This window comes from Eutrigla gurnardus (assembly GCF_963514095.1).
Source record: "Eutrigla gurnardus genome assembly, chromosome: 13".
NCBI classification, from domain to species: Eukaryota; Metazoa; Chordata; class Actinopteri; order Perciformes; family Triglidae; genus Eutrigla; species Eutrigla gurnardus.
Window position 1 is genome coordinate 8480169 of NC_139936.1, and position 14651 is coordinate 8494819.

Sequence of the window (14651 nt, forward strand, 5' to 3'; positions counted from 1 at the left end):
TAGGAATGTTTCGATAACAACATCACGTGGTGCAGGTCGGAATCATAGACTTGATTTGATAGAGCGGCCATTTCCCATTCAAATCTACACTTCATGAGTCAGCCAGGTCAGCAGCCGCTCTCTAAAATTACTGCCATAAACAGTTTGCCACTGTCGTCGTGGAACTCGTTGTCGACGTGGTGACAGCGTTATCAGATTATATGGCGTGCATGTCGGGAGTTTCCTTTCTACCCGGTCCAGCTCTGTGCTCTCAGTTCTCTGCAGTCTGCATCAGCAAAGTGTCTTGGCATCACTTCTCCTCCTTCTTCCAACGGTCTCCTCCATTCCGGCGTCATGTGAAAGGGGGTCCACGGTGGTGTCTCTCGCCCTAGACCCGAGCTCATTCGTCAGTACCGACAGTCCTCGCCCCGGTATCACCGGCGGGGTAGTGTCCCTGCCCCCCCCGGTTCATCCCGCATCCTTCGGCGGAGCGGTGGAGCGGCGGAGCGGAGGATGAGCGAGCAAGGGAAGGGCTCGGCGTCCGCCTCATCCGCGGCCCCGGCACCGGGGTCGGATACTTACAAAGGCTGGCTTTTTAAATGGACCAACTATCTGAAAGGGTACCAGCGGCGATGGTTTGTCCTCAGCAATGGCCTGCTTTCATACTACAGGTACATTTTTGAAGACGCAGTGTACAATATTTCTAAAAAAAAAAAAAGTCAGACTCGGAGAGTCATATTTCTGTGTCCGCACGTTAACAGCTGTCCGCGTCAGCTGGCTAGCATCGGTCTGAAGCTAGCTGTCAAACGAACAGTCAGCTGTCTGTTTACTACAAGCTGTCAGTGACTTAAAAACGGGGAGATGTTTGACTTTGAATGACTATATGTGACGAAGAGACGCCGACACATAGAGACACACGCACTAATAGCAGCAATAGCACGCACACTCCTAACTCATTAAAGTGTCAGAAATGTGGCTACAGTTGGTACAGACGTTAGCTAGCAACCTCGGCTAGCTAGCTAGCTCGCCTCCGTCGGTGATCCAGCTGTCGCGAGCCTCAGTGGCAGTTACACGACTCGTCTTTTAAACTTGCAAGTTGGCGAGTGACGTCGACGTCAGTTATCTCTTTTTTTTTAATGACATTGTTTTAAAATGGTATTCCGTATCTTTTTTCTTTGTAATTAATTCATTCGTTGCATTAATAACGTGAGTGAGTCAGCCACGTCCGTCCCTCAGTATGATCACATGTTCGCTATCATTTTAATTACGTTTTCACTTCGACCACGCAGTTGCTAGCTGGGAGCTAACATTAGCTATATAACGGGCGAACAACACCTGTGGCTCAGGTGCTTCTCGCTAAGGAGTCGCGTCTCCACAGGTGTGGGTGAAGAGCCACTAGAAATGCGTATTTATTTACTCATCCTGCCGGCACTCAACACATTCAGCTTGTCTCAATACAAGAAGAGTTCTGGTACACTGTGACGTTGATTATTTAGATTGAACTTAAATGGAGTACTTAAACTTAAAGATCCACTTTCATCTGAGCCATCATCTGGATTGAGATGATGTAGTCAGAGAGAGAGCTGAGAGGTCTGCTTGCATCTTCATCCATTTTGCTTTAATTTGACCACTTATGTCGACATTCAAATATTATGTTGGATCGCCTGGGTCACACTGGTGTGCTAAATTTAAACATAATATTGATTTCCTTTTTTTTTTTCTCTCATGCCAACATTTTTTTGTCCAGGAATATCAACTAACCCAAGGCTATGAAGTAATTAATGTTTCCACACCATCAAGGCCTGAACTACCTGTGTGGGGTCCACATAAAAGGAGAGATGACATATTCGTTGCAACTGTTGATCACCCTGTCTCACCCAATTTTCCTAATTAAAAGGTTCACAGCAGAATGAAGGTGCCCCCGCTGGAGTTAGCCTTCCTCTTTGAACATTACTATTTGTCAGCTGTGCCTGCACAAATCAGATATGATTAAAAAAAATCATAGATTAATGTGTTTTTGCACATATGTTATTAGTTGTAGGCATAAAAATAACTAATACAACTAAGCTGAACCCTCAAGGATAATTCCTTTTATCGATCAAACATGATAAAAATCGGACTTTTTCTATTTTAAAGTGTTAACAGAAATGGTTAAAGCTTGCAGTAATACACATGATTAATGTGATACTTATCTTATATAATTGTCTTTTCAAATGTCATCTTTCACTTGGAGGTTAGAGAGCAAAATTAGGTGGAAGCACGAAGGGATTGCCCAGCTTTTTATAGGCTTTTCTGCAAAATGATTCCTTGTCGGTATGTGTGTTTTGAGTGTGGCTGCCCTGACTGCGAGGCATTATTTGGACTCATTATGCTTCCCTGCAACTCCAACAGTCATACATTAAATGTCATCTTAAAAACATGAATTTTTAGGTTTGACAGAGAACACACTCTACAGATATCCAATCAAAACCACATTCAGAGATCATTTCATCACATGCAAGGTCTTGCCAAACCACCCTTTGTCTTTTGTTGTCAGCAGTGCTATTTGACACACCGGTACGGCAGCCAAAGCCCTCCTCCTGTCTGAGGTTGTGGTGAAAGGAAAGACGCCTGTCGCCTCTACCCTCCTATTAATAGTCCATTATGTTGTAAGGTGACTGTCGTCTTTTCAGTAAAGGTAGCCTGTGGACATCTGAGCGCCGAGGCAGTGAAGCACAAGAGTTATCCCCTCCGCTGATGTTTTTTCCTGGCAGACCACATTGTGTGCATCTGACTCGGGGCTTTGTGTGCCTCTGTGTGCGCGTCCTCTGGCCGACTCTCTGCACTTCTATTGTGAGGGAAGTGAAAGGGAAACAGTCAGACAAATGTGACATGTTAATTAAACTGTCTTTTTTTTGTATAGCAAGTGATTATTGTGCTCTGCAGAACCTTTTTTTTTTTTTTGTCTTGTCATACAATTATGGGACAAATGCACAGATAAATGTTCCAGTTATAAATAGCCTTATATAATTTACATGATTGCCGCTCACTATTATAATAACACTTTAGTTGTTGCTCTTACACGTAACATTGTGAGTATTGTTTTTGTCCTTAAAGTTGAAGCACATCTCTTTCAATAAGTGTATCTAAGTATGTACATGATATGATTTGATGGATAGACATTTCAGATGATTAAACTCGGGCTTTAGAGGATGCCCTTTAAAGCCCGAGAGACATTGCACATCAGATGTAGCCCAACATGCACTGACCTGTTGTTTGATTTGCAGTATGCTGCATTTGTTTGCCGTTTTCAAAAGACCCGTTTGTGTTTCTGTCAGTCAACAGTGACAGACAATTAGAGGTCAATAACCTGAGATCACCTTCATTCCCATGGCCTGCTGTGGTCAAAGCAAAGGCTTAGTTTTCTAACTTGTAGCTGAGAAGCCAAAGGGCAACGGAGGACCATAATCAATGCTTTGACTGTAGGCAGACTCAGCACCTGCGCCTGCTAAAGTGTAATGAGTTTTACAGAGATTCCACATTGCACTTGCTATTGATTACTTTTGGCTCCGACACTGCAAAGCTGGCTGTCTTTTGTACCAAGTCAGCCTCGTTCCTTTCTTGTTTAGATCACCTGAAAAAGCCTCATTGAGCCGTTGTCAGCAGGACAAGTGGCAAGATCTTTGTCTTCCCTCTAGCACGGAACTTTAATGTTTAATTAATTGACATTTCCTTCCAGTTTTAATACTCTCAACCCTACTTACTCACCCCTTAAAGTAAATCGGCTTGGTGCTTGAGGAAGGATTATCGGGCATTAAAGCTTTGAGTGCAGTTGGAGCTGCCGTATCAGTGAATCCGGCCTTGACTTTCATAGGAGAGTAGACCTGCCACGTTTCCTTCTTAGCTGCGGGGTAATAACTAGATAGTTTCTGTTTAAGTGCTCAGTGGGGGCTCGGCACCATTCTTGTCCCTTTGGAGAGTCGGGCTATTGTGTTACTGCTGGCACACTCAGCTCCTGGGTGCAGGGAGGCGTGATGGGAGAGTGGTGAGCGAGCCAACCTTGGGCCAACCTGACGGGTAGAGCCTGGCACATCAGAGGAGTGGCTGGAGCAGGAGATGTGGATGGGTGATCTTATCATGTTAATGGGCTCTTGGTTGGTCTCAGCACTGTGTGTGTGTGTGTGTGTGTGTGTGTGTGTGTGTGTGTGTGTGTGTGTGTGTGTGTGTGTGTGTGTGTGTGTGTGTGTGTGTGTGTGTGTGTGTGTGTGTGTGTGTGTGTGTGTGTGTGTGTGGTTTTTATATAAAGGTAGCACAGCAGAGTGACATTAAATAGAGCGGGGAGTCCGACCACATTCTCACCATCTCATTGTTTTACTGTCTTTCAGCAGGTCATGTCATGCTGTCAGTGTTGCAGTATCATTGCTTTGGTTTTCTTGTCTTATGTTTCCTCTCTGTCTTCAGCACGACATGTTCCCCAGCGTTACTCTGGCTCTCTCCCTCCATGTCTTGTGATATTTCAGCCCCAAGCCACAACAAACCTATCTACATTCTCATGCTCTGGGTACTGTGTCCTATATTTCCTCTGCCTGTCTGTGTATGTGTCCTCATGCTTATGGCTGTCTGTTCTGTGTCGTTCACTGGTTGTTGTTCTGTCATTACATGCTCCAGATCGGTGGATTTGTGTTTTATGAGGATATGTGCACAGGGGACTGACAGGTAAAAGCACTGCCATTCTCTCCTGGCTGAGCGCAACATGCAGGACCCACAGCTGCCCCCGCTCACCTTCCCCTCCCCTCTTCATTCTCTCTTTCCAAGCTTTTGTAGTTTCCCTGACTGTATATTTCATGGCCTTTGCATGGCCTCGCCTTCCCACAGGGCCGCAGCGATCAGTGTGGATCTCATCTTACTCATCAGCAGCTTGTTGACCCACATACAGCCAGAACTCTGCAGCTGAGCTCGGGCTGGGAAAGGCTGGAAACTGGACTCCGCATGGCTTTGCATGGTGCCAGTGTGATCTCGTCTGCACAACTGAAGTAGATGTTAAGAGTGGTACACTGAGGTGCTTGTTCTGGTTTGGCATTATAACAAGACTTGACTTCAGCTTGTAGAAGCAGTGTGAGGGAAATCACTGCCTGGCAGGACTTATAAATGCACTCCAACCTCTGACTTAATAAGGCAGCAGCCACCTTGTCAGTGTCAACCGAGGCTGGATGGAGTTAAGTTTAGTGCTGCTGAGAGGCAGCTGCACGTGGCAGTGAGGGCTCTCTGAGGATGGTTGAATGGATGTTAGCACCCGCAGACAAATACAGATGCACCCACATGATTGCATGGCTGCATGCTTCAAAGTGGCTGTTTCCAAGAGTATGGATGGGCAATCATGTGACACTGGGGGTTGAGGATGTGCTTGTTTAATTTGAAAGAAATACCACAGCATGTGATTTCCCTGATTAGTCGCTGCTCTCCGGTTGAGGGTGTTAATCAGCGAAATCAGCTGTCTGCGCCCGGAGTGAAGACCTGCATACGCTCAGCACTCTGAGGGACGTGATGTCCCATCCCTGCCCTGCAGCTTAGCTTGTCTAATCATACAGAATGACAGGCAGCTTCCCACCACACCATTCTCAATGTTTCTCTTGAACTTTAGTTCACATGATGCAGAATAACTTTCTCATGATTGTGCTACCTAACAAATGCTACAGTATTTTTCCGTTTTGCATGATGTTTAACAGTATTAACATTTTTGATGCAGGTGTTTTATTGTGTTTTTGGAAACATACAGTCTATACATCTGGCTTGACTTGCACAGTGTGTACAGTATACGTGCAGCACTCTCTTGCCCTTGCTCTTTGTTCTAATCTCTTGCTCTGCTGCTTTGGCTCACTAGCCCTAGCTATCTCTTTCTTTTTTCTTTTTTTGTAACACCTCTCACACTCAGTTCTCTCTTTGTTCACACTGTTATTCATTGTTTGGTTTGGCTCACTACAGAGGCTCGGAGGCAGACAATGGCCTTGTTATCTAGACTACTGTGGCCCACTAAATGTACAACAGATGGCCTTAGTGGAGGCTCCACAGAATACCCACAATTCAGCACACTCACAGGAGGACATGCAGGCCACACTGAGTGAATTCAAAGTTCAAACTATGCAATTTGTTAAACATTAGCAAATACAGGTGTTATGAATGGGTGCATGTGCTATAAAGAATGTGTGTGTTTAGTGATATAACCTTCCACTGCTGCTTAGCTTTAGTAGTGAATCCTTATATAATCTGTGGCATTTCTCTGTCCCTTCCTGCCTCCCTGCGTGTGCATATAGGCCATAGAAATGCCAATTGTATTATCCTACCTACAATACAAAAAAACAGACCAAGAAAAGTCCCACACCAGTGTCTTCATCTATTTCCTGTTTCCCTCCATCTCTCTTCTCTCTTATGTCGTTGCAGGACGCAGGCAGAGATGGCTCATACGTGCCGTGGAACGATCAACTTGGCTACGGCGCACATCGATACAGAAGACGCCTGCAATATTGTCCTGAGCAGCGGTGGCCGCACTTACCACCTGAAGGCTAGCACAGAAGTGGAGCGGCAGAGATGGGTCACAGCTCTGGAGTTGGCCAAAGCTAAAGCCATCCGGATGATGAACGATCAGTCTGGTAAGGGCAGCCGCCGCGAGCAGCTACTTACTGAATATGGAAAATATAAGCTGCATGGGAATCTTTTTATAGTGTCGGTGCAATCTGTAATTGTGTAACACACCCATGAGGCACTGATGCAAGACATTACTGGTCGTTTAACCTTGATAAATAAAGGTTGGGCTGATACAGTCTTGGGTAAACATATAAAAGTGTGTTTATCTTATGATACAATGGTATAAGATCCAAGGTGAAAGGTGTGTTCAGCACTAGTTGAGCATGTTTTTTTTCAGTGTCCCCTGGCATTTGATATTCAGCACACAACTGGAGTTTCAGCTTTTTTTTTGTTTTCACGCCCTCCTTCTTTAATGTAGTTCAGATTCCAGTTTAAGCCAGGAGAGGGCAGTGCCGTCTGCTTAGTGGAGTTGGAAAAGAAACAAACAAACACACAGAGTATGCTAATGAAACTGTGAAAACTGGGCTTCCATTCAGCCTGACAGAACAGCACTCTCCTTTCCAAGGGGGCTTATTCTTCTGGGGTTGTATTAGGTGGTGCAGGTCAAAGGCTGTGGGAAAAGCCTGGGAGGACCATTTCTCTTCACTTTTCACCCTGGCATCATCCCAAAGCCTCTCTGCCCCAGTCTTTTGCAGAGACTGAGACAGGCTATATATTCCTCTGGCCTCCATTTGAAAGTCAGATCCCTAAATATAGACTGTGGGAGAATGCGAGTGCTTTTTACCTCACCAGTTCCAGGAAGCAGGAGAGGAATGTTGGTATATTTGTATTTTGAAAAGGTCAGGCTATTGAACTTCCCACATATATGATGTGTGTATGATTGTTGGCGTTTGTGTGCATATTTTTTGCAGCGTGGTCAGTTGTCAAATTAAACCAGAGTCTGCTGATGCTACAGTACACCCACCACAGATTGAAGTGCTTTTTTATTTATATATTGTCACCTCTTGATTCAATGCTTGCTTTGTTCATCCAACATATGTGATGAAGAATTCTTGCACTTTACAAAAAGAGCAGTTCATCAGGCACAGAATGCAGAAAGAGATGCATACTTTAAATCTTCAATTTTACGCCTTCCCTTCAGGGCCTGTTCTCGGATCCCGGCATTTAACTGAAAAACATGAAAACACACAAAGACACCTGCTTCTGTGTGTCTAATATGCTGTAGTCAGTCTGACGCCATTAATCACAGCAGGTTGGAGATTCTAACACTGTAATTCAGAACCTTTACATCACAAAACCTTTAATCTGCCATGCATTAGACTTTAATTTTATGAAGCAGCAAATTGTTAGCCTTTTGTTAAAGCTTTAACTTAGTAACTTCTGAGTGGCAGGACGATTTAAGATAATGTGGGGGGTAAAAGGGGGACACTGTGTGTTAATTTAACTGAGAATAATGCTTCATACCGCAGTGAATGACTATATATGTTGGTCCTTTTGCCAACAGGCTGTTTCATAGCATCTCCTTCTTTGCCCACAGTGTTAGACAAACATGGCTCAGTGACATTTAATAACCTGCCCTCCCCACTGTCAGTGGAACAAAGAGCTCCTATCGATCTCTTCTGCACAGAGGAGGAGAACAGAGTAAAGCCATCATGTGTGAAGGTGGCTTAACTTGATAACCTTGATGTGGCTTGTTTTTTTTTTTATGTCCATCTCTGGCTGTACTCCTAGTTCAGCTCGAATCTCAAGTCTCCTGTTTCTGTGAGCCGTGACATTATTTTATAAATACAACTCACCTCAACCCTGAATCAATTACTTGAATCTCTCATTAGTAGCGGGTCTGCAGGTTTAGATTGTATTTCTCATAGTTTACTGAAGCTAGAGTGCCTCCAGTCTAGACGCGAACGTTCAGCAGGTGGCGGTGTTTTCCTTCACTTCAACATGACCTCCCTCTGCCTTGTTCTCGCCGCTGCTTGTGAAAGTGAGCTTTATAGCCCGTTGAATCATTGGTTCCAGTGGTGGATTGATTTTGCATCTGACATGCGTTCCTATTTAAATTTAACACCATGTGGAAATTTACTTATATGGTGAATTTTCATCTGGTAAGGTTTAGTGGAAGATGGTGGAAAATGTATAAATGCTGAAGCAGTCGTCCAGTTAGTGGTTTCTCTGTGTGTAGCTGAGTTCAAACAGATACAGCTGAGGTAGGCTCTAACATCAGCAGCTTCAGATCCATCTCTTCCTGCACCTGACCCCGATGTTCCCAGCATGCAAGCTGATCTTGAGTTCTTGAACAACGGCGTTTCGATTTGCATCAGCATGTGACGTTCCACTTGACGTGATTCTGATTACATGTGAGAGTTAACTGGTCACACGATTTACTTGTAGGGGCTTGCTGCAGATTATTTACACTCATATTTGTGCTATATTTCTCTTATTCTTTTCCTGTGTCTTTCTCTTTTCTTGTTTTATTTCACATCCCATCTGCAATTCTCCCTTTGCAGTTAAAGGCAGAGCTCTGTCCATGGTCCTGAAACAGAATATCAAGATTCAGACAGCCTGCTTAAACAAGCGTTGTCATTTGTTCCCATCCCTCCTGGTCCTGTCTGTCTTCCTGTTTTCCCCCTACGTTTGCTCCGGCACTCGCTCTTCCTCTCCCTTACAGTCCCCCTCTCACTCGCTGTCTGGTTTTCACGCCCCCTCCCTCTTTTTCTCTCCGCTCCTCTCTCAGTAAGCCGTTTACTCTGCTTTTCATCCAGCGGGGTTTTTTTTTTTTTAGTTCTGAATGGAATGACCTTCTTCTTTCTCCAACTCTTTCCTCTTGACTTATTTCTTTGCTTAAAACGTTGTCATTGTTCTTCAAAGTCTGGAGGGAAAATGGAAACGGGATAAGGGGCAGTTTGCCTCTTGTAAGTATCCGGCTTTTCCTCCACTTACGGAATGTGTGTGCTTTTTTGTGTGCGTGCGTTTGTATCTGGTTAAAATGATTGGATGCAGCTGTGTATACATGTTGTAGGTTATATTACAGCATATTAGTTAATATTGGCTGATTTTAGCAGGTAAATGAAGGATTTCTGATTTCCATTGTTAGAAAAAAGGGTGTATACAGAAGACATGCGTCTCAGAGCTCATTCGGGTGATGTAAATGTTTCTCCATCAACAGTGAATTGAAAACACTTAATTTAATTGATTGTTTTTGCTCTCTTGTATTCATTTTCCCATTGTGAAAGGTATAAGAGTCTGGGCAGGGCTGGAGACACAGGTTCTAGGACTGAGTGTAGGCTGCGTAGGTTTTATTACCCCAGTCTACATGGCAAAAATAAACCTGACAGATCTATAAAATAAAGTCTGACTGAGGTTCACACCTGCGGTATTAATATAAATGGGGCCAAAAATGTGTTTTGAAGTACAGTAATTACTTGCACTTTGTTCTGATCTCAGGAAAAGGATGCTATGAAATGACAGATGGCATCCCCTCATCAGTTACTTCTGCAGCGACTGTGTATCGACACGTTATTGTCCCTGTTTGTCTTGGAGGTAGAAGTTGATTTGCTATAGCTCAGTCCCTAGTGACGAGGGGGGGATGATGACAAATAGATAAAAGCCAACCTTGAAACATAACAAACAGTCAACCAGCCACAAATGATCAAATCTGTTTCCTTTTTAAGCCACTTTTTACTTAATTTTCCCTTTTCGTCTCTTAAATCTGAATATAATAGCCGGGTGTCCCTGTGAAATCAAACCTTGGCTGTCTCATAATGGATTTGACCTTTCTGAACGCTGAACCATCTATAATCTGCACATCCCACCCACCATCGATCTTGGAGTTACATGCAACCCGCTTCCTCTTCCACTGACTGGTCTAACTTTGAAACGCCACTGTGTCTTTCCTTACAGTATGTTCTAACCAATGGAAAAGAATCAAATCTATTATGGTTGTCCTGTTTCCGCCGGGTTTGCTGCCTGTTTTCTTAAAGCTGCTGGGCATTTTCTATCTAAAGTACCATCTCCTCTCTTGTACTGCGTATATAAAAACCACTCAGGACCTACGTATGTTGAATGGACTCTAAAAAAAAACGACTTCCGTCTTATCTTATCATGCTAAAGCAGTAAAGAGAGCTTTCTCCCCCCCCCCACTCATCTGCTGTGGTTAAATCCCCTGTAACAAGCACATGTATTGGTCTTTTGCATGTTCGAGCAGCCGCTTGCAGCTATTATGCTGTAGAAGAGGTTTAGAAGTTAAGATGGATGTTGTGACCACAGCTCCCATGAAAATGTATATTAGATGAAAAAGTGTGTGGTAGTTGCGTATTCCTATTTTTTTTGTTTTTGAGTTGATCAGGCATAGCCTAGTAGAATATAATTGGAATTATCCTTTAAATGGAGGCACACATGTCTGAGAATATAATATAATATGACTCTGTTTCCCTTTCCGCTTTATTACCGGTATTATGCTTTTTGTGTCAAAGTGTGTCGTCATGTGATTATGTGTGAGTTGGAAATATTGTGCTTGTATTAGTCCGCCACTTGTTTGTTACATGGCTGTTTTGATATTAGGCTATTTTAATAAAATAGTAATATTAATCATGACTCCACACAGTCAGTGGACAGTGCTATTGAAGCAATGCATGGTTACATGATCCACACTCCATTACTAGGGGTATTACCTGCTCTGCAGGGCTCCAGTGTGTCCAGTGGCCTGCAGCATACTGCATTAAACTTGAATTATTTGTTGAGCCCACATTGTGTCCCTAACAGTTGATACCCACATTTTCTCTCTGTCACTCGTTCTGTAGATTCTCTGCTGTATCAGCAGCGAGGAGTAAGTTGAGAAATTGCGAGCCCGGATACAGGCAGCTCATTAAAATAGAAATGAGTCAAATGTTGTGCAAGGCAGTCAGCTATGTAAAGAGAGGTGCAGTACTCCACTTTCCGTTTTTCTCCCTTTTCTTCCTCTTAGTCGGGTCTCTGTGATGTGACACCTCTTTTTTGCTGGTGAGGTGTAGCTTTTTATGCTAGCTAAGAGTGCTTTGAGTGTTCTTCCCACAGGACTGTCATCTACCAAAGTGGGCTGGGTACTGTTCTGTTCTGTGCCTTTTAAAAAAAAAAGAAATACCCCTTTCAGCCAAGCTTAGCCAGTATAGTAAACACAATGACAGGATATCAGTAGTTTTCATACCAGCCTTCCCTTTCCTTTTAGTTATTATGTGTTTTTTCGTTGGCAAGAGTCTGAGCTGCTGTTATTGTCTGTATCTTTAATGTAACATTGTCCATGATGGGGTAATTTATAAAAGACCATTGTAGACACTTGTGAATTGGTTGGTTCAGTAATAGCATTGGAGTTGTTTGACTGATGATGAAGATTGTAGGAATGATGGATGAGAGGTCACACTAGTGGGTGAGGACAGGTTTATATATAGGGAGTCTTCCTTCCATTCATTTCAAAAAGAAATACTTGGTTGGTACATTGCTCGAAATATTGTGATAACATTTAACCAAGCCTGAAAAAACACAATTTTGATGGATAAAAAAAACGTTTTCCTTTATTTCCGTTTGTAAAACATGACTTGTTCTTCCTCTGGGTTATATGCTTAAACGCTGAACACATAACAAACTGGAAAGGCACTTGGAGAGTGCAGACCTCCAGCAAGGCTGTTTCCAAAAGTGAAACATGAGTGTGTGCCTCCCCACGTGATTCGGATTGAACATGTCCTTTCTTGGCCCATTTGCCTGGACCTATAGTACATACATACTTTTAACTGTTGCTGTAATAAGGTATGCATAATAACAAATGTAAGGTTGTTGAAACTGCAAAGTACCTCTAATCTTAATTTGGATGTTTTGATATGTGACATTAATCTAACCTCATACAGTAACTTAGAAAGATGCATTTAAGATCTGAATCATAAAGTGGGGTCAGCTCTCACAATGTCCTAATGACTCACAGTGGAAAAGTCTTTCGAATTAAAATAACATTTTCTCTCCATTCTTTGGAAAGTCGAAGTCCTGCCCTCAAGCCCATTAAACTGTTCATGCGAGACATCCCGCAAATATCACTGAATTTAAACCATTCCCTAATGAGCAAATGTTGAAAATACTGCTCATTTCTGCAGCTCTGGTCAGCGAACATGGAAACGGTTGGTTGAGGTTATTGCTTATGAGGAAGGTTTATCGGGTATTCAGTGCAACATTTGAATACTTTTTGAAACCCGAGTAAAGACATGAGTAGCATATTTATTTAATGACATAAAAAATAAATATCTATGTGTAGCATACACCTTTCTAAATGATTAATGAGCTCTTATACAAGGTTTGTCATCCATTGCGTAGATCTCAAGTATTTTTTCAGACCCTCTAAAAGAACCTCAGCAACAGCTGCTGTGCAAAGATGCTACCTGGACTGGAGTCTATCTGTCAGTGATGACTAAGTGCAATCAGGCCTGGATGATTTATTGCCCCAGCATTTTGAGAGTCAGCTGTAATTTCACTAGGGCATTGATTTTTTTTGTCTGCTTGTGGTAACTTATTCATCAAGTGTATGCATAGTTTCTCTACTATGAGCAGTGCTGGCTCATGCAGGAAGCAATCCTGATCTTCCACCTCCTTTGGGTTCTTCTCGCCACAGGAGCAGCATCAGTCCATTAGAAGCCCTCAGTTTCAGCTTGTAGTTCACTGCGGTCGGTTTGAGTCTTTCTGGTTCTTACATGAAAGTGGTCTCCTGTTGCCTCAGTGACATAGAAGCAGCACAGTGTCTAGCATAATCTTTTGGCATGATCAATAACATTTATTTGACTACTGCCGTTGGAATTGACGCAGCATTGTGTTGCCATTTGACTGTTGAAATAACTTCCCACCCAGCATGGAACAGTTTTCTTGAGCTGTTTGAACTGCTTTTAATGAGCTCAGTGCTTTCATTCAGGCTGTGTGGAGTGTTTGGGCTCCTGGATCGTAATGCAGTAATTGGCTTAATGAGACTGTAACTTGTGCTCTTTAAACACCCTCTTTCCCATTAGTTTATCTTTCAGATGGTTTGGCCTTTGACTGTCTCCTACAGTAAATGAACATGGAAATGTGGGGCTGTATTACTGGTTAGTTTCTGCCAGTGCAAACCTGGTGCAACGTGAACAGTGGAATGTGTGTACAGTTTTTATTGTCGGTGAATAAATGGCTTCAATATCACATGACCCAAGCTAAGTTCCAAGCTAAAATAAATTATTTTTATTCGTTACATCTTGTCTTAAAACTGTATGTTGCCGTAACACAGTGTTTGGGTGTTGGCCGATACCGTAAAACGATCTAAAGTCCAAGTATCGCTGTCATATTAGGACCGGAAAACTCAGATTTGTGCATCCTTAGTTTAATCCATAGATGATAATACTATAGAAACCTTTATATATACAGAATTTATCCTACACAAAATGCAGCTCAAACATTAAGAGTAATGACTGAAAACAAGTTCACTAAAGCCTGCTGCTCTCACCTGTCAGGGTCGGCTGTCTTTGCAAGGTTAAACGTATTAATATTGAAGAAAGGAAATAATAAAGGTCAGGTATGAAATTAATTGAGATTTCATGCCTCGGCGCCCCCCGCCATCATGCCCCGGGACATTTAGTGGATGTAATTTATTTACAGTCCAACAACTTTCCCTGTCAGCACTTCTTTCACCTCAGTAACATGCCACGGCAGCCCTCCCCTGTGTTATCTTTTTGCTGTTATCAGATATTTTACAGAACCACTGCAACACAGCTTGTACTGTGTAGTGGTGTTCAATGAAGGGAGGGACTGACAGCGGATTTTGTGCAGTTCCTCCATGCAGTTGCCCATGGAAGAAGGAATTGGTGTTGCACCATGACACACTGTGACAGCTAGTGCTTTTCTCGAAGCCATGGCCCAGAGATATTCACAGCATTACTGACACAAGTAGTTTTTCTGTGTAAAAATAGATTTGATTCAGGAGAGGCTGCTGTCCTTTCCCTAATAACACTTTTATCTAAAGAGAAGGTTTCATGGTCGACTAAAATACAGTGTTTATAGTGGTAGTAGTAACGTCTGTCTCAGGCTGAAAATATGATCTGAAATGATCCAAAACAAAAAGAACTATTGAAAGCATT

The 14651-nt window shown here is 42.9% G+C and overlaps 1 protein-coding gene across 3 annotated transcripts in view; it reads left to right on the forward strand.

Moving 5' to 3' along the window:
* Positions 1-316: 316 nt before the first annotated feature.
* The window catches only part of osbp2b (oxysterol binding protein 2b), a 40302-nt gene continuing 25967 nt past the window's right edge, over positions 317-14651 (forward strand). The window contains exons 1-4 of one of the 3 annotated variants that reach the window (XM_084025781.1): positions 319-650; positions 4420-4519; positions 4627-4674; positions 6397-6605. In XM_084025781.1, coding sequence (XP_083881907.1) covers positions 629-650; positions 4420-4519; positions 4627-4674; positions 6397-6605 — 379 coding nt within the window. In that variant the 5' untranslated portion in view covers positions 319-628. Of the gene's footprint in view, positions 651-4419; positions 4520-4626; positions 4675-6396; positions 6606-14651 lie in introns of all 3 variants that reach the window. The other 2 variants (XM_084025780.1, XM_084025782.1) reach the window with 2 other exon arrangements.